The sequence below is a fragment of the Eubalaena glacialis genome, chromosome 3 (genome assembly GCF_028564815.1).
Source record: "Eubalaena glacialis isolate mEubGla1 chromosome 3, mEubGla1.1.hap2.+ XY, whole genome shotgun sequence".
Classification (NCBI taxonomy): Eukaryota; Metazoa; Chordata; class Mammalia; order Artiodactyla; family Balaenidae; genus Eubalaena; species Eubalaena glacialis.
This window is the reverse complement of record NC_083718.1, coordinates 22,776,273-22,797,970: the sequence shown is the minus strand read 5'-3', so window position 1 is coordinate 22,797,970 and position 21,698 is coordinate 22,776,273. Positions and strand designations below refer to the sequence as shown.

The 21,698-nt window shown below is 38.5% G+C and overlaps 1 protein-coding gene across 3 annotated transcripts in view; it reads left to right on the top strand.

Moving 5' to 3' along the window:
* Positions 1-527: 527 nt before the first annotated feature.
* NVL (nuclear VCP like) overlaps positions 528-21,698 on the top strand; it is a 99,437-nt gene continuing 78,266 nt past the window's right edge. For 2 of the 3 annotated variants that reach the window (XM_061187333.1, XM_061187332.1), the window contains exons 1-11: positions 528-613; positions 4,229-4,302; positions 6,013-6,065; positions 6,152-6,251; positions 9,817-9,874; positions 10,625-10,897; positions 13,544-13,676; positions 13,870-13,946; positions 14,479-14,613; positions 16,058-16,159; positions 19,235-19,352. In XM_061187333.1, coding sequence (XP_061043316.1) covers positions 557-613; positions 4,229-4,302; positions 6,013-6,065; positions 6,152-6,251; positions 9,817-9,874; positions 10,625-10,897; positions 13,544-13,676; positions 13,870-13,946; positions 14,479-14,613; positions 16,058-16,159; positions 19,235-19,352 — 1,180 coding nt within the window. In that variant the 5' untranslated portion in view covers positions 528-556. Of the gene's footprint in view, positions 614-4,228; positions 4,303-6,012; positions 6,066-6,151; positions 6,252-7,506; positions 7,512-9,816; positions 9,875-10,624; positions 10,898-13,543; positions 13,677-13,869; positions 13,947-14,478; positions 14,614-16,057; positions 16,160-19,234; positions 19,353-21,698 lie in introns of those variants that run through there. The other variant, XM_061187334.1, reaches the window with a different exon arrangement.

The following is a 21,698-nucleotide window of genomic DNA, read 5'->3' as shown; positions in this document are numbered from 1 at the left end:
CCCCTTTGTCGGGTTTCAGTAATGCGCGTCACTGGGTGGGAAAGCAAGCAGCAGGGTGGCGGTGTGTTTTTATCCTAATCTAATCGTCTCAAGTATCTAGTTTTTGTTTTGTTAAGATTCTAAGTCAAGATTAACTTTACATTCGCAAACGGTGCGCCTGGAACGCCTAGAATCTGACAAGCGAAACCCGCTACAAACAGATGCGGAGGACCAGCCGCCCGCACGAACCTCCCCGCAGCCGCCTATGCGCGTCACCGCACAGTTGGGAACAATAAAGTTGAGCGTGTTCAAACGGGTCCTTGTCATCCAGGGCCTCTCGGACAAGCCTGTAAAATAAGACTCCTAGAAACTCCCTACTGCTTTCAAGTCTTCTCCTTGTGTTTTCGGTAGTTTTTTTTTCCTCACTCGCCATACAAAAGTCCTGAGGGGAACGGCACGGGCTAGGCCGGCTTGGGGAGCATTTCTGGGGGAAGCTGGCCCGGCGATCGCCGCGGGCAGCCTCGGGGAGGCCCTCGGTTCACGTGAAGCCCAGACAGCGGCGACGGAAGCAGAAGCGATGAAGCCCAGGCCCGCGAGGTTTGTGGATAATAAGTTGAAACAGCGCGTCGCCCAGGTGTGTATCCCGAATGGCCAGGCCTCACAGTGGTGCGCGTTCGGTGCCCAGGGTCACCGCAGGCCCCTTCTCGCGGGGCTCCCAGCTCGAACCCGACTAGCCGCCTGCTCCAGTTTGGGTGCGGGCATGGGGCTGTTGACAACTCCACTTCTTCGCGAGCGGTTCCAGGCCTTCCCTTCTCACTGTGGGGCGGGGTTTCACGGAGCAGCCCGAGACCGTGGGAGGCTGCGGCTTGATGGGGTCCTGCCCGGATCTGCTTGACCTCAGTGCAGATCAGCAAGGAGAGTGCAGATGGCCTTTGAGTTTAAATCTTCCTGTCTTGTGAAGTGGGGACGGAAACATTCTTCGAAAGCCCATGTGGACGAAGCGCTTTGGGGGCCATAAAGAATACGTTAATTTCCATTCTCAGGAAACTTGGGGTCAGGTTGGGACACAGTAAAAACAGGTACTCTGGATCTGACTTTATAATGGGCACTTTACCTACGGTTTTTTCATTTTCATAGTCACCAGTGGAATGCATTATGTGGTAAATGTCTTGGAATGGTACAGTCAGCACGCAATCTTAGTGAGAAAGAGACACAGATACTTTAAGAGCTATATACTCTCCTTGTGTCTCTTTTACTTTTCTGGCCACTGTACAGTCTCCTTTTTGGATCTGTCTCTTCCTACCATCTGTTGGAAGTGCCTTTGAGCTCCTGTGCTCTTACCTTCTCTTTCATTATCCTCGTACTTCTCTCTTATCCATCCACACTTCTAGGTGATCTCATGCAGTCTAGTACCTTTAAATACTATTTACACATTCATGACTTCCAAATTTATATTATAATCCAATGCAGATTTTATCTTGAATTCCAGATTCATATATCCAGCTGCCTACTCAACGTCTCCTCTTGAGTGTCTGATAGATATTTCAACTTAACGTATCCAAACTAAACTTTTGATATTCTCCTCCAAACCTGTCCTTTCTTAGTGTCTTTATTTCAGTATATAACATCCATTTGTTAAGGCCAAAAACCTTAAGACTCATTCTGACTTTTGCTTCCTGTAACCAATTAATCAGCAACCTATTTGGCTTTACCTTCAAAATATACTTCAAACCTAACCACTTTTTACCATCTCCTCCAACATCCTAGTCCAAACCACACTCCCTATTAGAGTATTGCAGTAGCCTCCTAATTGATCTCTCTGATTCTGGTTTTACCTAAAGTCTGTTCCCCATAGAGCAGCCAGGGAGATCATTTTAGAGGGAAAATTGGAGTTTGCCAGGGCCCTGCTCAAAACCCTTCGGTAGACTTTCGGACATTTGGAGTAAAATCCATCCTAAATAGCCCTATGTACTTTGGCCCTGTCTACCTTTTTGTCCCTTTTGCTCTCTCCCTTGATTACACTGTCCTATATACACGAACCTTCTCAGACATGCCAAGCACAGGACTTTTGCTGTTGCAGTTCACTCAGTCTCAATGACTCTTCCTCTGGATGTTTGCACAACTTGCTCCCTCACTTTATTCAGGTCTCTGAGCAGTGACTCCTAATGGCTAAATCCAGTGGCCTCTTCTCAGTCCTTGCCACACTTGACTGCTCTTCAGCATTTGACATTAGCAGTTTTCCTCTCTTGTTTTTACTTTGGTTCATTATAAAAGTAATAGGTTCTTATGGTTTAAAATAAAAGGAACTGGAGGGTATAAAATGAAAAGAAAGAATTCCTTTCATCTCCACTCCATTTCTCCACAGGTAATCAGGGAGAGTTTCTATTGTATCGTTCTTAAAATTTTGTATGCATATATGCACTTATAGATGTATTAACTTTTTTTAATCACACACATGGGCTCATCTGCATCTATTCTGCTGCTTGCTTGTTTCACTTAGCAGTATGTTTTAGACATCTTCCCACAAGTAGTACACTTGTCTCCTTTTAACTAGCATATTAGTTATCTATTGCTGTATAACAAATGACTCTAAGACTTAGCAGATTAAAGTGGTTTTAGTTCTGTTGCGTTTTGATTTGCAGTGGGTATGAGATATACATGTATATGTATAATTCAAGATTAATTGTGGTAAATGACAGCATGTTATAGGAGTTCAGAGAAGGGGAAGATTAACTAGAACGGTCCAGCTTTGGATACCTAGTCTCTTGTTATTGGAGGCATTTATGCAGAGACTGTTCTTATGTGTTAGGGATCCTTGAGAAGAAATTGCTGTATGAAATGGGGAACCTAGACTGGATAACTAGCAAGTAGTGAAACTTGGGAGTTGATGGGTAGACATTCCAGGTTTGAAATCTGGCCATGTTAACTTATGTGCTGGTGAGCAAGTAACTAACCTTTTAAAGCCTCCTATAAAATGGGGGGAGATTGACATCTACCTCATAGCATTGTGAGTACTAAAAGAGATAATGTGTAAAAGGCCCCTAGAACAGGTTTACCAGGCCCTTAGTTTCTTAGTAATTTTTTTCACGATGCTCCTAGGCCCAAAGTAATACCTAATGGGTTTGTTTATTAAGTAGTTAGGTTCAAGCAACTTAATAACTATTTAGTCCAAATAACTTATTAGCTTTTTGAACAAATAATACAAAAAGTGCAAGGAAAGTTAATGCATTTGTATTTCATTCTTAAAATAACCACAGTTATTTACTAGTGGGATTTGTGAGTCCATTGGGCACAGCACAACTTATCATACCTTGCGATCAGATTGACACTGCTCCTCTCATTTCGTGTTCCACCTTGATTTTTTCTTTTCTTTTTTTAAATTAATTAATTAATTAATTAATTAATTTACTTTTGGCCGGGTTGGGTCTTCGTTGCTGCGCGCGGGCTTTCTCTAGTTGCGGCGAGCGGGGGCCACTCTTCGTTGCGGTGCGCGGGCTTCTCATTGCGGTGGCTTCTCTTGTTGCGGAGCGCGGCCACCTCGATTTTTTTTACAGCAAATGCTTAAAAAGCCAGTTTTGCAAAGATATGACATCATAAAAAGGTGGTTTAATATTGCAGCTGTGAATTGTCTCAGGCTGGTACAGTGGACCCTGGAACAATCCGGGGGTGTGGTGCTGACCACCTCCCCCCCACCCCCACCCCTACTCACTTGAAAATCTGTGTATAACTGTACAGTTGGCCCTCCATGTGTGGTTCTGCGTTGGCATATTCAACCAGCCCTGGGTCACCCAGTACTGTAATACGTATTTATTGAAAAAAATCTGCTGTAAGTGGGCTGGTGCAGTTCAAACCCGTGCTGTTCAAGGGGCAACTGTAGTTCCTGCACTGTTGGACAGATACCGAATATTACTGTGTTCCCTCAAATTTAAAATATCCCTCGGTGCTCTCACAAGTTGAGTGCTTTGTTCTGGTATATTTGGGAACCTAGGGTATAAGAAGCCCTCACCTACTTACTGCCTTATAGCTATCCTAGTTATTGTTGTTGTGTTGTCATAGTGATTAATAATGTTAATTAAATTCTTTGATTCAGATTTGATAATTATTTGGTGATTTTTATTTATATTTCCAGTATACTTTATTAATGGAGAATTTAACGTATGACATGTTTGAGTAGCTCAGTCACTTACTTGTCGATTAAAATCACTGAGTTTGAAATATTGTCTTGTATTTATCATGTTTTCTGTTTTAGTACCTCACCAGTGACAGATGTGGCAAATATGTGGACACTGGAGTCTTAGCATCCGATTTACAAAGAATGTACAGGTAAAGAAATGTAGTCTCCAGATTCTTGCTTTTCTTTCCTACTGTTTTTAAAGTTTACATCCTGTCTAAATTTCCAACCGATATTAATAGCCGCTGGCATTAGTTCACCAGTCCATACGTTTAGAATTCAGTTTATCTATACAAACATTTATCAAGCACTTGTGATATGTAAGGAGCCGTCCTTGTTGCTAAGGAAAATGGCTGCTTCTTATGTTTTAGCACCCGACTCTCTGGTCAGGAGTATTACTGCTTTTCTTGCTTCATTAAAAAATTAAAACCATTAGGCATGATCTCCCTCAGTCTCCTGACTATCTAAAAATGTGTCGCTCGTAGTCTTTCCACTGAAGATTAAATCCTCCTTTTGTGCCTCTAATCCTACTTCTTCTGCTGTGTTGCCTCTCTAATTGTCTCTGCTTTGTGTATCACTGTTTCTATTTTCTTGACTTCCTTAATCTGTATATTAGTTTGCTAAGGCTGCTATAAGAAAGTATCACAGAGTAGGTGGCTTGAACAACAGAAATTTTATTCCCTAATGTTGTGGAGGCTCCAAGTCCATGATCTAGGCATTGTCAGGGTTGGTTTCTTTTGAGCTCTCTCCCTGGCTTACAGAAGGCTGTCTTCTCCCTGTGTCTTTACATGGTCTTTCCTCTGTGTGTGTCTGTATCCTAATCTCTTATTCTTATAAAGACATCGGTCATGTTGGATTAGGGCCCACCCATATGACTTCATTTTACCTTATTTACCTCTTAAAAGGCCATGTCTCCAAATGCAGTCACATCCTGAAGTACTGGGGGTTAGGACTTAAACATATGAATTTTGGAGGGACACAGTTCAGCCCATAACACTCTGCCCTCTTGCCCCCCAAATTCATGTCTTTATTGTTTGCAAATATACTCCCTCCATCCCAGCGGCCCTGGAAGTCTTAACCAATTTCAACATCAACTCTAAATCCACAGTCTCGTCTGAATATCATCTAACTCAGGTATGAGTGTGACTGGAAGTATGATTCCTCCTGAGGCGAAATTCCTCTCCAGCTGTGAACTTGTGAAGTCAGACAACAAGTTCTCTGTTCCCAAAATATGATGATGGGACAGGCATACGATAGACATTCTCATTCCAGAGCGGGGAAATTGGGAAGAAGAAAGAGGTCATGGTCTCAAGGAAGTCCGAAACCTAGCAGGGGAAATTCCACTAGACTTTAAGAATAATCCTCTTTTACTCAGTGCTCTGTCCTGTGGGCTCACTGGGATGACTGCCCTGCCATTTGGAACCGAGTGGAAGACAGTGCCTCTCCCTGGACCTGTGTCCCCTGGGCGCATGGTATCAGTGGCAGCCCTGCCACCTTCGGAGCCTCCTTTGTAGTCATTCTTTCCTTTTCTTGAAGGATAAATGTGTTCGCAGCTGCATTCCTCTTTTGGCCTGCCCTGTGGAATCCAAGAAGTCCAATGGCCTTCCTTCATTGCATCCCTTCTCTGTCTTCTTCGGTACAAGCTGGCAATGTTGCTGCTGCTCTAACCCTATTTCTAATCAGGAAAAATTACAATTGTAAAAATATAAACTCAGAAGTTGTTTGAAAATAGGTTTATGGTCAGTGTGAATACAGTGACATAATTATATATTTATGCAAATTTATGTTCTCAATTTAGATTGAGCTTAATGGGAAAATATTGGTGGAGACCACTGTACTAAACTTCTGGTTATGTTTTTCAGTATAGACTATGGTCGAAGAAAAAGAAATGCTTTTAGGATTCAGGTAGAAAAAGGTGAGTCTTTTAGTGTTAGAACTGCATTATTAGTAAAGTCATAGAAAGAATTGTTTTAGCTCATGGCATTTTTCTTTTCGTTTCAGTATTTAGCATAATTAGTAGTGAGAAGGAACTTAAGGATCTACCGGAATTAGAAGATGGACATCTGGCTAAAAGAGCAAGACACGGTGAAGAGGATAATGAGTAAGGATTATAGAACGGAGGGTTTTTTCCTAAAACATGAACCTGATCACGTTACCTTCCTACTTGTAAAACTTCAGTGGCTCTTCATTGCCAGTGAGGCCCGGCATAATGCTTACCTCACCTCTCCAGAATTTTACCTCAGACTACTGAATACTCACTGTTCCCCAGAGAGGTCAGCTGCATTCTTTGTGCCTTTGGGTGGTTTTCTGTAGCTGGAGTGTTCATTACCCCTTTATGAACTTTCATTCAGCCTTCAAGAGTTAGCTTTCTTTTTTTGAGGGGGTTATAACATCTTTATTGGAGTATAATTGCTTTACAATGGTGTGTTAGTTTCTGCAAGAGTCAGCTTTCAAAAGGCTATGTTATTGCCTTTTCATGCCTTTTTGGGCTCCTCCTTTCTCAGCATTTCCTTAACTCCTAGTTATAGATATTTAGTGTAGCGCTTCTATCATATGATATTGAGAGTATTTGTTTACGTGTTTGCGTTACTAATAGAACTGTCTCATTAGCTCTTGTTTTTCTCTGCCCTAATACAGTGCCACGTACATAAAAAGGCGCCAATTAATTTTGTGTTTAAGAAGTAATATTGTTGAGTTTTTTATGACTATATTGCAGTAAAATTGACATACAGTAAGCTGTACTTTTTTTTTAAGTTCCTTTACTCTTTTTTTTTTAATTAACTAATTTATTTATTTTTGGCTGCGCTAGGTCTTGGTTGCTGTGCGCAGGCTTTCTCTAGTTGAGGCGAGCAGGGGCTACTCTTGGTTGTGGTGCGCGGGCTTCTCATCGCGGTGGCTTCTCTTGTTGCGGAGCACAGGCTCTAGGCGCGCGAGCTCAGTAGTTGTGGCTCGTGGGCTCTAGAGTGCAGGCTCAGTAGTTGTGGCGCACGGGCTTAGTTGCTCCGAGGCATGTGGGATCTTCCCAGACCAGGCCTCGAACCCGTGTCCCCTGCATTGGCAGGAGGATTCTTAACCACTGGGCCACCAGGGAAGTCCTAAGCTGTACATTTTTAAAGTGTACAATTTGTTGGCTTTTGACATATGTATATACTCATTAAACCATCACCATAAGCAAGTTACGGAACATATCCAACCTCACAGGTTTTTTTTGCCCACTTGCAATTTGTTTCTCCTTACATCCCTGTTCCGAGACAGCCATTGATTTGCTTTCTGTCACTATATGTTTACATTTTCTAGAATTTTATATAAATGGAATCATAGAGTATGTACTTTAAAAATTTGGATTCTTTCAGGATAATGATTTTGAGGTTTATCAATGTTGTGTGTATCAATATTTCCTTGCTTTTTATTGCTCTGTATTTATGTATATCCCACTATTTTTTTATCCATCTACTTGCTGTTGCACAGTTGGGTTGTTTCCACTTTTTGGTTATTACAAATAAAGCTACTGTGATAACTTATGTCCAGGAATTTGTGTGGAAAGTGTTTTCATTTCCCTTGGTAAATACCTGAGAGTGGAATAGCTGAGTCACCTGGTAACTGCATATTTAACTTTATAAGAAGCTGCCAGACTGTTTTCCAAAGTGTTTGTGCCATTTTACCTTTATATCAGCAGTATGTGAGAGTTCCACGAGTTCCACATATTACCAACATTTGGTATGGTCAGTTTTTAACTTTAGATAGTCTAAGTATGATGTTAGCTATAGGTTTTTTTAATAGGTGCCCTTTATCAGATTGAGAAAGTTTCCTAATATTCCTAGTTTGCTGAGAGTTTTTATCATGAATGAGTATAACATTTGTCTAATGCTTTTTATGCAGGTATTGAAAGATTTTATTATTGGCTTTCTCCCCTTATTAATTTGGTAAATTACATTGATCTTTGAGTGTTAAGCCAGTCTTGCATTCTTGGGATAAACCCTACTTGGTTCTAATATAGTATTCTTTTTATATATTTAAATTTTTTAAAAATAAATTTATTTATTTATTTATTTATTTATTTTTTGGCTGTATTGGATCTTCATTGCTGTACGTGGGCTTTCTCTAGTTGCGGCAGGCAGGGCCTACTCTTTGTCGTGGTGCGCGTACTTCTCATTGCAGTGGCTTCTCTTATTGCGGAGCATGGGCTCTAGGCGCTTGGGCTTCATTAGTTGTGGTATGCGGGCTCAGTAGTTGTGGCGCAGGGGCTTAGTTGCTCCATGGCATGTGGGATCTTCCCAGACCAGGGATCAAACCCAGGCCCCCTGCATTGGGAGCGCGAAGTCTTATCCACTGCACCACCAGGGAAGTCCTGATTTTTGCCAGTTTTATAGGCAAAAAAATTGATTGTATTATTTTTATTTGTAATTTTTTGAAAACTAGTGAGGTTAAGTTTTTGGATTGTTTCATGTTTCCTTTGTGAATTTCTTGTTTATGGGTTTTATCTCTCATTTGAGAGCTATTTGAATTTTCCTTATTAGTTGTCAGAGCTCTTTGTATAAAATAGCACCTCTTTTTATATGTATTACAAATGCTTGTCACAGTTTGCCATTTGCCTTTTATTTTTGTTTATGGCATCTTTTAATTAGAGGAGTTTTGCATCTTTACCTAGTCAAGTCTTTCTACCTATTTCTTTATGGTTTATGCTGATGTACTTAGAAAGACCTCTATCACAAGAGTGTATAGAATAATTACCTATACATTTTTCTTGTGTCTTTATGGTATTTCATTTAACTCTTTATAATTAATTTTGTTAACTTATAATTAATTTTGTTTGTAGGGCATGAATTGTAGGGCAAAACAGTTTTTTTCCAAGTATTTGAATAATCCACCATTTTTAACTTGATTAGAAATGCCCCAGATTATACTAATTGAATTTAATGAATAACAAAAGAATTCATGTCTTAATTATAAAGGTGAGCGTAGAATTTATATAAATCTTTCTACTTAGGAAAAGTCCATTTCTTGTTTATTTTCTGAAGAAACTATATTAAATAGTAACAGAGTCCTGTAGTTACTTGAAGCTATTAGATATCAGCTGTCAGTTATAATGAACTGAGATTGCAACTTCAGTTTGTAGTTACTAGGATTTATACTTGTTTTTCACCATATTATATGAAAAACTCTTTGTACCTTCATTTCTCATGAATGGACTTGGAAAAGTTGCATTTGGTTACATGGCTTGGTCCTGTTGAATTTGTTACTCAAACTGCTTTATCATGGCTTGCTGGAATATTTCTTCTACTGGCATCTCACATTCCTAAATGAGACCCTTGGATCTGATGGGAATTTGTATGTCACTTTGCTAGAATAAAGATAACCACAATTTATTAAGCATTTACTTTGTGCTAAGGACTTTGTAAGCTTTCATTTAATCCTCTGTTAAGCCAGTGAGATAGACATTATTTATTATCTCCATTTTATAGATAAGGAAGCTGAGGCTCAGAGAGGTTAAGTAGAAGCTAGTAACTGGTAAAGCTGGATTTTGAATCCAGATTTCTCTAATTCCAAAGCCTGGACTCTCACTACCACAGTATTTTGCCTCAGTATATTTTCTTGTTTTGGGAAGTAATTTTTTTAGGATGTGGGAGAAAAGCCTTTACAACGTTTCTTTTCTTCTTTTTACTGAGGTATACTGAAAGCTATTCTGATGATGGTTCAAATATGGACGATTACCCAGATCCACAGGTAAGTCAGATATTTAATAGACCAACTTTGATTTTTAAAAAATCATTATGAATCCTTCTTAGAAAAGATCAATAAGGAATAAAATAAGAGACTTTGAACATCTTCATCAGTAAATAATTGAATATTTCTGTGTACAGCCTTGATGAACCCTTGGATTGGCCATCCTTCCAGTATTTGTGTGTATAGCCTATTATATAGTGGAAAGAAGGGAAGAGAGTGGCCAGAAATATGGGCAGACAAGAAAAGAAAGGGCAATTAATAGTAAAAATGGAGAAAAGAATACCTTTTCTGCCAAAGAGCTGGCATTGCCAATAAATAGGCTTGGATTAAAGGGAAGTATGGGAATAATATGTGAAATTATTTATAATTTTCTTTTTTTTTCCATTGATAATTCAGCTTTTGAATTTATTAACAAAGTCATGATGATACTGTTATATTTGATCCAGTTTTGAATTGATATTTGATCCAACTCATTTTCATACTTCTATTATATTTTTTAAAAAAACCATTCTTATTTGGTTTTATTTAACTGCTAATTATGAATTTGTACATTAACTTGGAGTGGAGGGGGTACATCTTTTTGAATAGTAAATGTTTGTGAATTATCCTATTGTAAACACCTGTATTTTCTGACTGTAGTTGTTTTGAGAAGAGGTGTTGAGAGGAAAATGTAGAAAGCTTCTTAATATAGGTAATCAAACTTCCATGAGTACCTATTGAGTAATTTATGCTAAAATCGTGTTTCTACAGTCAGCAAATCAGATGAACAGTTCCTTGCTCTCCTTATATCGGAAAGGAAATCCTGATTCTGTTTCAAGTACTCCTGAGATGGAGCAAAGAGAAACCACCATTTCAACACCACGGATAACTTCCAAAACAGGCTCCATTCCTTTGAAGACCCCTGCCAGAGGTTCTGAAGGAGGATGGTTTATTGACAAAACCCCGGGTGGGAAGAAAGACAGTTTTTTCTCAGACCTATCAGATGAGAAAAGTAATGATAAGAAGCCGATCTCTGAGATAGAGGTATTTTTATAGTGGAATTTTAGCCCCACGTAGTTGGAGTACATTACACCCTTTTCATTGAACGTAATATCAGGCAGATTCTTGTGTTTTGTAAAAGACTTAGGAACTTTGAGATACATGTAGAATTTGATCACTTCCCACTACCGTCATCATTTTCATCCTAGTCCAAGCCTCTACTCTTTCTTTCCTTAACTATTGAAATAACCTTCCAACTGGAGCCTGCTTCCGTTCTTGTTCCCCTACTTTATTCTTCACACAGAGATAACTTTTTTACAAGTTAAGTCTGATCATTGTCATTCTTTTATTAAAAACTCTCCAGTGGCTTCATTCATTCTACAGTCAGAGATCTTGCAGTTGCCAGGAAAGCCCTATATGATTTGGCTGCCCTGCTGCCCTCCTCCCTCACCTCCCAGCTTTGCTTCAGCCACAGCTGGGCTGTTTCTAGAATATACCAACCAGGGAACTTCCCTGGTGGTGCAGTGGTTAAGAATCCGCCTGCCAATGCAGGGGACACGGGTTCGAGTCCTGCTCCGGGAAGATCCCACATGCCACGGAGCAGCTAAGCCCGTGCGCCACAACTACTGAGCTTGTGCTCTAGAGCCCACAAGCCACAACTACTGAAGCCCGTATGCCTAGAGCCCGTGCTCTGCAACAAGAGAAGCCACCACAATGAGAAGCCCGCAACAAAGAGTAGCCCCCGCTCGCCACAGCTAGAGAAAGCCCGCGCACGGCGACAAAGACCCAATGCAGCCATAAATAAATAAATAAATAAATTTATTTTTAAAAAAAAAAGAAAGAATATACCAAACCTTCTCTCACTTGGGGCATTCATACTTGTACTTTCTGTTTAGAACATCTTTCCTGAGATTCCTGTGGCTTACTCCATCATTTCTTCACATCTCTTCTCACATGTAATCTTCACAGAAAGGCCTTCCCTGACATGTAAACTAGCACGTCATTGGATACTCTGTTTCCTAACCCTGCTTTATTTCTTTTTTTTTTTTAAGTACTTAAAAAATTACTTATTAATCCCTTGAGGGATCTGACATAAATGGATACACTATGAAAATGGACAAAATAAGTAGACCCTTTTTTTATCTTTTTAAATTGAAATATACCATATATAAAGAAAAGTAAAGCTTGATGGATTATCACAAAGCGAGCACAATTGGACATCATGCTTTTTTTTTTTTTTTTTTAATTTATTTATTTTGGCTGCACCGGGTCTTAGTTACAGCATGTGGGATCTTTAGTTGTGGCATGCGGACTTCTTAGTTGCAGCATGCAGACTCTTAGTTGCGGCATGCATACGGGATCTAGTTCCCCGACCAGGGATTGAACCCGGGCCCCCTGCACTGGGAGCGTGGAGTCTTACCCACTGGACCACCAGGGAAGTCCCCTGGACATCATTCCTACCTGATTCTTTTAATGCATGGCAGAGAGGGGGTTTAAGGTAACCTGTCATCCAGTAGAGTGGCTGTCTGTGCTCTGGGGCTTGCTGTCCAATGTGGGAGATGTTAGCTACATGTGGCTGTTGAGCCTTTGAAATGCGGTTAGTGCAAATGAGGAGCTGAGTTTTTAATTTAGATTTAAAAACTAATAGTTCAGTTATTAGAAAACTTCTAAGTATACTTAGAATAACTTCTACTTTTTCAGCTGTAAATTTTATAAAATCTAAATACAAATCAAGTATTTCCCATGAAAATTTAGTGTCTGACTTGAGATGTGCAGTAAGCATGAAGTATCCATTGGACTTTGACAACTTACTACAAAAACAATGTAAAACATCTCAATAATTTTAATACTATATGTTGAAATAATAATGTTTTGAATATATTTGGTTAAATAAAATAGATTATTGTTTTCCCCAAAAAATTATTTTCCCTTGTTTCTTTTTTCCTTTTTTAAATGTGGCTACTAGAATATTTAAAATTACATATGTGGATGGTATTATATTTCTGTTGGATGATGCTGCTCTAAGTGGTTTTCAAGCACCAAGCCCTTTGATTTGGCAAAACCTCTCCCCTCCCCTTTTGAATTATTAGTGGGCCTTTTCCAAATCTATTTACTTTAATCATTTGTGTCTAAAGAACATTATTATCGTTGGTAAGGTCAAGGAAAAAGCTTGACCCTTATGTTGAATTATACTGTTTTATGGCTGTCTGAACAGCTCTGTCATCATATTTAATTTAGTGATTGATCAGACATCAGATGAACACCAACTATGTAAAAGGCTCAGTGAGAAATAAAAGATGAATGTTAGTGTCTTAACTCCAGAAGTACACAATTCAGTGACGGAGACATAGACAGGTGAGCCACTCAAATACAAGGCAGACTGTGGCAGGCTGTACTACGGTTGCAAATTCAGTGTTCTGAGTGCGAAGAAGAGATTAATTCTAATTAGAAGAATCTGGAAAGGAGGTTTTCAAATGTTAGGATATAAACTGAGCATTAAGGCTATGGAAAAGGACATCCCCAGCAGAGATCAGCCTTAAGCAAATAGGCTGGGAATAGCTAACAGGTGAAAGTGCTAGGGCAGGAATGATTTTTTTAATAATGCCCATCTTTTAAAAAAAATATTGGCATTATAATTTGAAACATGGCACATTTAAATTTCCTTCTCCCCCCCCCCCACCCCACCCCCAGAATTCAAAAGATTCTTCTCTTCTGGAGAGTAATAAAAAAAGAAAAGGCAGGCTAAACAGCAAAAGAGGCAAAAGGAAGAAAGAAGATCTTCAGGAAGTAGATGGAGAAATAGAGGCTGTCCTGCAAAAGAAAGGTGAGACGCCAGTCTTGTGGGTGGCGGCAGCTGTATTTGCTCTGAGAGAGGCATCACGATTCCAAGCTTTTTTGCATGGGGGACCTTCTGTGTGCAGAGACATTTACTAGAATTGTTTACTTAAAGATTATTCAATATAGTTCTGATTTGCTACTGAATCACTAATCCTTTCACCTCCTTTTTTGTTTACCAGCTAAAGCCAGGGGGCTAGAATTGCAGATCTCCAAGGTGAAGTTTGAAGATGTTGGAGGCAATGATACGACATTAAAAGTTAGTTCAAATTCAGAATTTCTACCTTAGATGGATATGGCCAATCAGTTATTCAAACAGAGCCTTTCTCTTTTTATCTAATAGGAACTGAGTATAGAAAAGGAAGCCAGGAAGGTGAGAAGGGCAAGCCTGGCTGTACCCTTCAGGGTAGTGAGGGATAAAAGAAACATATCTTCAACTTTTTTCACCACTTTAATTATAGTGTACATAAGATACATGCTTTATAAGGAGTATTACTTTAACAGTTGTAATGGTTACTATTTTTTGGTGTTTGTTTCAGTTACAATCTAGTTACTATTCATTGTATTTGCAAGGTAGATATTATTACAGCTTAGGAAATGGAAGCTCAGAGAGGGTATTGCTAAAGTCACAGGACAGGTACTAGAGCCGGGATTCAGTCTCAGGTGTAAGCCTAAAGCCTGTTCTCTGTCTACTGTACTTTGCTGCTCCAAAGAATAGGTCCTTTCATTCCACATTGATTTCTTTCTCTTTGGGGCTATGAAGGACATCGTTCCTATTTATTCCCTAACAGGAGGTCTGCAAGATGCTCATACACATGCGTCACCCAGAGGTGTACCACCACCTGGGCGTCATACCCCCACGCGGAGTTCTTCTTCATGGACCACCTGGCTGTGGGAAGACGTTGCTTGCACATGCAATTGCTGGGGTGAGGTTTGCTGACACTTGTTTGCTTTTGTTATTTTTGTTGTTACTCGTTTTTATTTTTTCTCTTTGGTCAACTTGAACCAGACTTGGCATATTCGCAGGAGGACTGATCCTTTCTTCATTTTTTTACCTCTTTTCATGCTGCTATTTGTGAGATGCTGTTTTCTTTTAATGTATCCAATTATTTATATGGCAGGGGTTGGGTGGGAAGCAAAATAATACAGCTGTAAACAACTCTTTTATTAACACATAATTTACATTTTAGTCACTTCTCTTTCTCTTTAAGCCAGCGGTTCTCAAGAGCAGTAAAATAAGAAAACTGAAGATTGTATTTTCCATAGAACTAAATATTCAGAATTTCCATTCAGAGTCATGTTTTTATCCTTTTTAGTGTTAAAATGTCTTTTCTAAAATGGTGATAATAGATACTCACTTGGCAAAATAAAAAGCAATCTTAATTTTAGTCCCATCAGATTTCTTGGAAACTGTGTTGGATGGTAAAATGCAAAATGTCCAAGTAACTTCAGTTTGAACAATAGCATACTATGCCAATCATTAACAGATAGTGCTCTATGAAAGCAAATTATTTTTATAGGAGAACTTGATTGATTTGCCTCATTTATTCATTTGTTGAATAAATCTTTTATGTGACTGCTGCATGCCAGACATTGAAATATAGTGATAAGTAAAACAAACTCGGTTTGTATCTTTAAGGAGTTTTTCGATCAAACATGAGAGACAGACATTAAACAGTCTTTCACACAAATAAATGTTGCTCATGGTTACAACTAACAGTGAGTGAGTGGGAGACGGAAGTGCAGAATGCTATGTGGTATGTTGTTGGTATGTTGTCTTAAGCCAAGTTAAGAGTTAGGGTCAAAGAGAATATCATTGAGGAAGTGAAATTTTAAGATAGCCAGAAGAATAGTAGGGTTTAGGCAGGGTTGCTGCCATTTGTATTGGTGGGACAGTGGTAGTTTCTCTTCCTTTACTTTAAGAACCTGCCTCCTCTGACTAGGAACTGGCTATTTCTGTGGGTTCAGGGCGGGAGAAACGCCGGTGGGGTGTGTGGGAGACCACTGTGTCACACCCCCCTGCTATTTCCTTTCCAGCAGATAAATAACAGATGAAGTTGTTTTGGCTCAGCTCTAAGTGGGGGCAAACATATTTCTTAAGATTCAAGACCCTTTATTCAGAAGAGATAATAACAGTTTTATAGTGATATCTACAGAGTAAAAACAAGTAGAAGGTATCCAGTCAAAGTGTTTGGATAAAATTTTAGATTTTTAAGTAATGTTTTTCATTGGACCAACACAAGATGAGATGAGGTTCCTCAGAAAATTGGTCATTTAAAAAATGTAATTTTGAGAGAGGGACTGAGTGAGGAAAAAGTAGGGAAGTGAAAATTTGACAATTTGGTCATTCTTTTATATATTTGCGCATAGGAACTTGACCTTCCAATATTGAAAGTAGCTGCTACAGAGATTGTATCTGGAGTATCTGGAGAATCGGAACAGAAGCTGAGAGAACTATTTGAACAAGCTGTGGTGAGTCAGCTAATGGCTCTAATTTTAGGTTTTCAAATCATATAAGGCTACGTGGAAGATCCTGTTTTCTCTAACGCTGGTATCTGTTAACCTGTTCACTGGCCATTCTTTTCTAAACACGGTTATTTGCTACTCATGGTGGCCAAATGTTTAAAGTAGATTAACTAACATAGACTGTTGGATAAAATAATCTGTTTAATCTGAAAATAACGTAATTGGTGAGAAGTTCTGGGCTGTCATACCCAATAGCGATATGCTGAAAGGAGATTATCTTTGTGATATTTTTTTCACTTTTACTTTCCTTAACTTAGGTTTGACCGAACAACCTGTAAGCAGTGTGAACATTTTTAACATTTAAGGATTATCACATTATAAAAGCACCCATGGACATGCCAGGATAAACTCTTCTCTATTTGTATAATTGAAGCTGTGAAAAGAAAATTCTGTTACCAGAGAAATTACAGATTGGATTTTATTCTGATTATAATTCATGTTATTAAAATTTAGATGCTTAAGAACTTCTGAGGAAGATGACATTTGTATCCCATTAAAGTTCTATCTTCAGTATAGTGTTATGGTTAAATGTACTTTCAAGTCAGGAACATGGGTTCAGATCCTTATGCCACCACATAACTAATTGTGGAATCTTGGGCAAGAGATTTAACCACTCTAACCCTTAGTTTCCTTACTAGTAAACTGTTAATAATACTACTCAAATCTCATGGGGTTGTTGATTGTATTAAAAGAGAGGGTTCATATAAAATCTTTAATGTAGTGTTTAGCACACAGCAAAAGCCAAAAATGTTAGCTATGACATGCTCACTTGAGCAGTCACTAGTCATCACTGGTTGAAAACTAAAAAATAGCAAAAAGTTTAATTTTATGTTGTCATCATTTGCACTCCAATTATATAGGGGCTGGTGAACATGGCCAGTGCATCTGAAATGCAAAGCTGATGTGAAATTAGAAGAGAAAGTGTATTTTACCAGTACTTGAAAATGTTTTTTTAAATAGCAAGAATGTAGCAAAATTCATTACCTAGTCCAAGCTAGTTATTGTTTGCTGCCATAGGCCAGTAAATGGAGAGACAAGTTGTTGGAGCAAGGAATAGAGACTTTATTTGGAAAGCCAGCCAACAGAGAAGAAGGCTTCTTTTATTCTAAAACAGGGAAGAGGTAAAGTCCTGGTTCTGGTCAGACTCCAGAAGGGATGTGTTGATTTTTTCCTTCCTGCAGTTATTCACACAGGTGAGCCTGGTCAGGATGTTTCCTGTGAGCTAAACATAGACTGGCATTGGAAAAGCTGTGGATGCATAAGGAAGACGCAGAGGAAGGGTGGGAAGGGTACTGTGCAGAGCAAAGCTAAATTCTTTCAGGTATTACCTGTTTTCCAAAATGAGCTTGATTTGATTGTTAATTGGCATACAGCTGGAAGACAAGTAATAACTTTCGTGTTTATGGTAAACACAATGATGAATGAGGATAAAAGAGGCAAAGGGCAAAATTAGGTTGTTAGTTGTGTGTTTATATCTCTCTCGGAACCAGTACTGAGCTGGTACTATGCCTAACAGCAGATGCTCAGTAAATGTATGGTCCAGCTCCCCTCTTTCCTGGACCCACTGTTTCCTAATGAAAGTCAGTACAATAAGGTATGTGTGGATCAGAGAACAAAAAGGTAAAATCAGATCAAATAGTTCTTTGTTGAAAACTATATGCTTGCTTTAGGCTAAATTCTGATGACCATCATTTATTCTATTTTCCTTTTTATCTCATTCAGTTTTCCAGAACATTGACAAATACTGTTGCCCTTGCTTTCTGAGACCTTTGCTGTGTGTAACTTTACTCTTTTGTAACTGGGTAATGTGTCGAGCAGTCAGAGGTTCTCCTTTGCAAACATTATCATGAAGAGAATTGGAAAGGGAGCCAGCTAGTGGCAGGCCAAATTTCTTTCCCTTTAAAATGCAGTGGGTCACACACTTTTTAGATATCTTAGCCAGGCTGACAGTCTGACTCTTAGCATAATCAGTGTCACTCCTAAATAACTAAGGATGATCTGTGCTTTATTGTAAATCTACATCTTTTTATTTAAATTTCTCATTTTAACTGATTCTTAATCTGTTTGTTTTTTATTGTGGTAAAATATATTTAACATAAAATGTGCCATTTTAAACATTTTTACAGTTTGGTGGCATTAAGCACACTCATTGTTATGTAACCATCACCCCCATCCATCTCCAGAACTTTTCATCTTCCCAAGCTGAAACTCTGTACCCAGTAATCACTAACCTTTCATTTTCCTCTGCCCCAGCCCCTGGCAAGTGCTGTGCTACTTTCTGCCTCTGTGAATTTGACTATTCCAGGTCGTTGTGCTTATACTGTATCTTAACTTACTCTCTCCGGACTCTATCTCGTTTATGTTCAAAGAAAGACTGAAGGTGATCGTTGTCCGCACTGATGTATTGGAACTTTACCCTCCTTTCCTACTCAATGTAGTCTTCAGAATAAGCCTCTGGTAGTTTCAATTTGGGATGATGAAAACAACGTAAACGTATTTAATGCCACTAAACCATACACTTAAAATGGTTAAGATGGTACCACAATAAAAAAAATAAAAACAAAGCCTCTGGTGCTTCTTAAATTCCTCTTATAGCAGATTCTAGGGAAAAGCTTGGATATTTTTATGTTGGTAGGAACATTCATGAAACGTTTGTAGTGAACTTAGTTTTTCTAGTTTAAAATTTATAAACTTACTATTTTTAAATTTCAGAACATAGCAAATGTGCCTAATTTACAAAAGAATTTCAGTGGTTTTATCATCACAGAACATGGATTGATGAGAAGACTATAAATGTGTTATCCTATATGATGTAGTCTCTTACTGTTCTCTTTTAATCCTCTCACTTCTCCTAAGTCAGATAAAAATCAGAAGTAAATCACGGTGAACTGCCTTCTTTAGGGTTATTCTTTTGGTGAATGATCCTTGAACTTTAAGATTGAAAAAAATGTATATACTTAACCATGCTGCAGTATAGGGAATACATTTATGATTGTCTTTTTGTGATATTCTTATTTCTAGTCAAGTGCACCATGTATCTTTTTTATTGATGAAATTGATGCTATTACCCCCAAAAGAGAAGTTGCTTCAAAAGATATGGAACGAAGAATTGTAGCCCAGCTCCTAACCTGCATGGACGGTCAGTTTGAAATAATGAATTCACTTTAAGAGAATGAATTTTTTTTTTTAGTGTAAGATGTGAATATATGAAACATTCAAGTAGCATAAAACACAGAGTAAAAACAGAAATCTTTTTCTTTTCATAAAAGATTGCATCAATTTTTGGAGTATATCTTACAGTTATTTTTAGTGCATTTACACACATGTATAAATACAGTAACGTTGTTTTGCTTTTTACAATACCCTGATTGTACCATACACACTATTCTGTAACTTGCTGTTTGTATCTTAATATTTCTTGGAAATGTTGCCATTTTAATGCATTTGTATCTACCTCTTTTTAATTGCTGCTTGGTATCCTTTAGGATAAATTTATCATATTATACTTAAATATTTCCATTTTGATGGATATTCAAGTTGTTTTGGTTTTTGCTTTACAACAAGTTGTAGGGAATATCCTTAAATGGGCCTTTTTGATACACATGTATTTTTCTAAGACGAAGCAATGGTTAAAGAGTGTACATTTAAAATTTTTATAGGAAATGGCAAATTGCCTTCCAAAAAGACTTTGCCATTTACATCTTTACCAGCGCTGTACGAGAGTCACTCTTTCTCCAAATCCTTCACAACATTGAATTGTTTTAATTTTTGCCAGTCTGAGGGATGAAAATTGGTATCTTTGTTGTAATTTGCATTTCCCTGATTACCATTGATGTAGATCATCTTTCCATACTTTTTTGGCTATTCATATTATTTCCAAAATCCCTTTTCTCATCCTTTTCCCATTGTTCTATTGAATTTAAAAGAAAATATGAGTGAATATTATATTTTAATATATTATGGAAACAAATCTTTTGTTAAATATACTGCGATTACTTCCTATCTGTAATTTGTGTTTCAATTTTGTTTAGTGGGTTTTGGATATAAATTTGGAGGAAAGGACTCAGCACGAGTAGAACTTTTGGAACTAAATCTTACCTACTGTGAAATAGCATGTTTTATGTACATAAGAAAATTTGAAGTAATACATATTTTGCATTCCTTGTGATGCTAGGTTGTAGATTGCTTATTCTGTTTTATTTTTATGTAAAATTTTCTTGCCATGTTTTAAGGACTGTGTTCTTTTTTTTAATATCTGCATCAATTCTTTTTTTTTTAATTAATTTATTAATTTATTTTTGGCTGCGTTGGATCTTCATTGCTGAGTGCAGGCTTTCTCTAGTTGTGGCGAGCGGGGGCTACTCTTTGTTGTGATGTGCAGGCTTCTCATTGCAGTGGCTTCTCTTGTTGTGGAGCATGGGCTCTAGGCGCGTGGGCTTCGGTAGTTGTGGCACGCGGGCTTAGTAGTTGTGGCTTGCAGGCTCTAGAGAACAAGCTCAGTAGTTGTGGCGCACGGGCTTAGTTGCTCCGCGGCATGTGGGATCTTCCCGGACCAGGGCTTGAACCTGTGTCCCCTGCACTGACAGGCGGATTCTTAACCACTGCGCCACCAGGGAAGTCCCAGGACTGTGTTCTGAATTATCATTTTATTATCATTTTATTATCATTTTATTGAAGCTAATTTGTTATCAGTTATAAGATACACCATTATTTTATGTACCTCAGAAGGAAAATGGCAAAACACCAATCAAAGTATGACATAATGCTTATCACATTGATAGTATAAGCATTCTGATTTCAGAGATATTAAAATGTGGAAAAATGAACAAGTACAGGAATTAAGCAGACTAATACTACTAGAACATTACTGAAAGCCCTGTTAGTTGGGATTTTTGGTGTGTCTTTGTGTGTGTTTTAAGTTTCCCGTTTATAAACCAAAATAGGGAAAACAGTAAATAATTCAGCTTACATAGTCATCCTTTTACTGAACTGAACTTAGATCCAGTTGCCCAATGCCCAGCAAAGCCAATTTACTGACACTGGGTTGTGGTGAAGGAAAGAACAGTGTTTATTGCAGGGCACCAAGCAAGGAGAGTAGGCACCTAATGCTTAAAAGACCCGAACTCCTGATGCTTTCAGGCAAGGTTTTTTAAAGGCGATATTAGGGGTGAAGGTCGCAGGGTACATGATCACCTCCTGGGCATTTTTATGATTGGTTGGTGGAGAGGTAACAGGGTGATGTTTTGGGAATTTTAATCACCAGCCAGTCTGGGGGCTCTGTGCTTGTGGTCAGAATGTAGTCACCATCCTCCACTGGGTGGAGGGTCTTAGTTTCTGTAGAACCACTGAAAGGTGTGCATCAGATTGTTATCTATATATCCCTTCTGGAGGAACTAGGAGTCCTGTGACTCTGTTGTTGTAACTGTTAGCTGCTTGAGTTCACTTTTTAGAACTCTGGGAAGGCCAAACAAGAAGCGGAGGACAC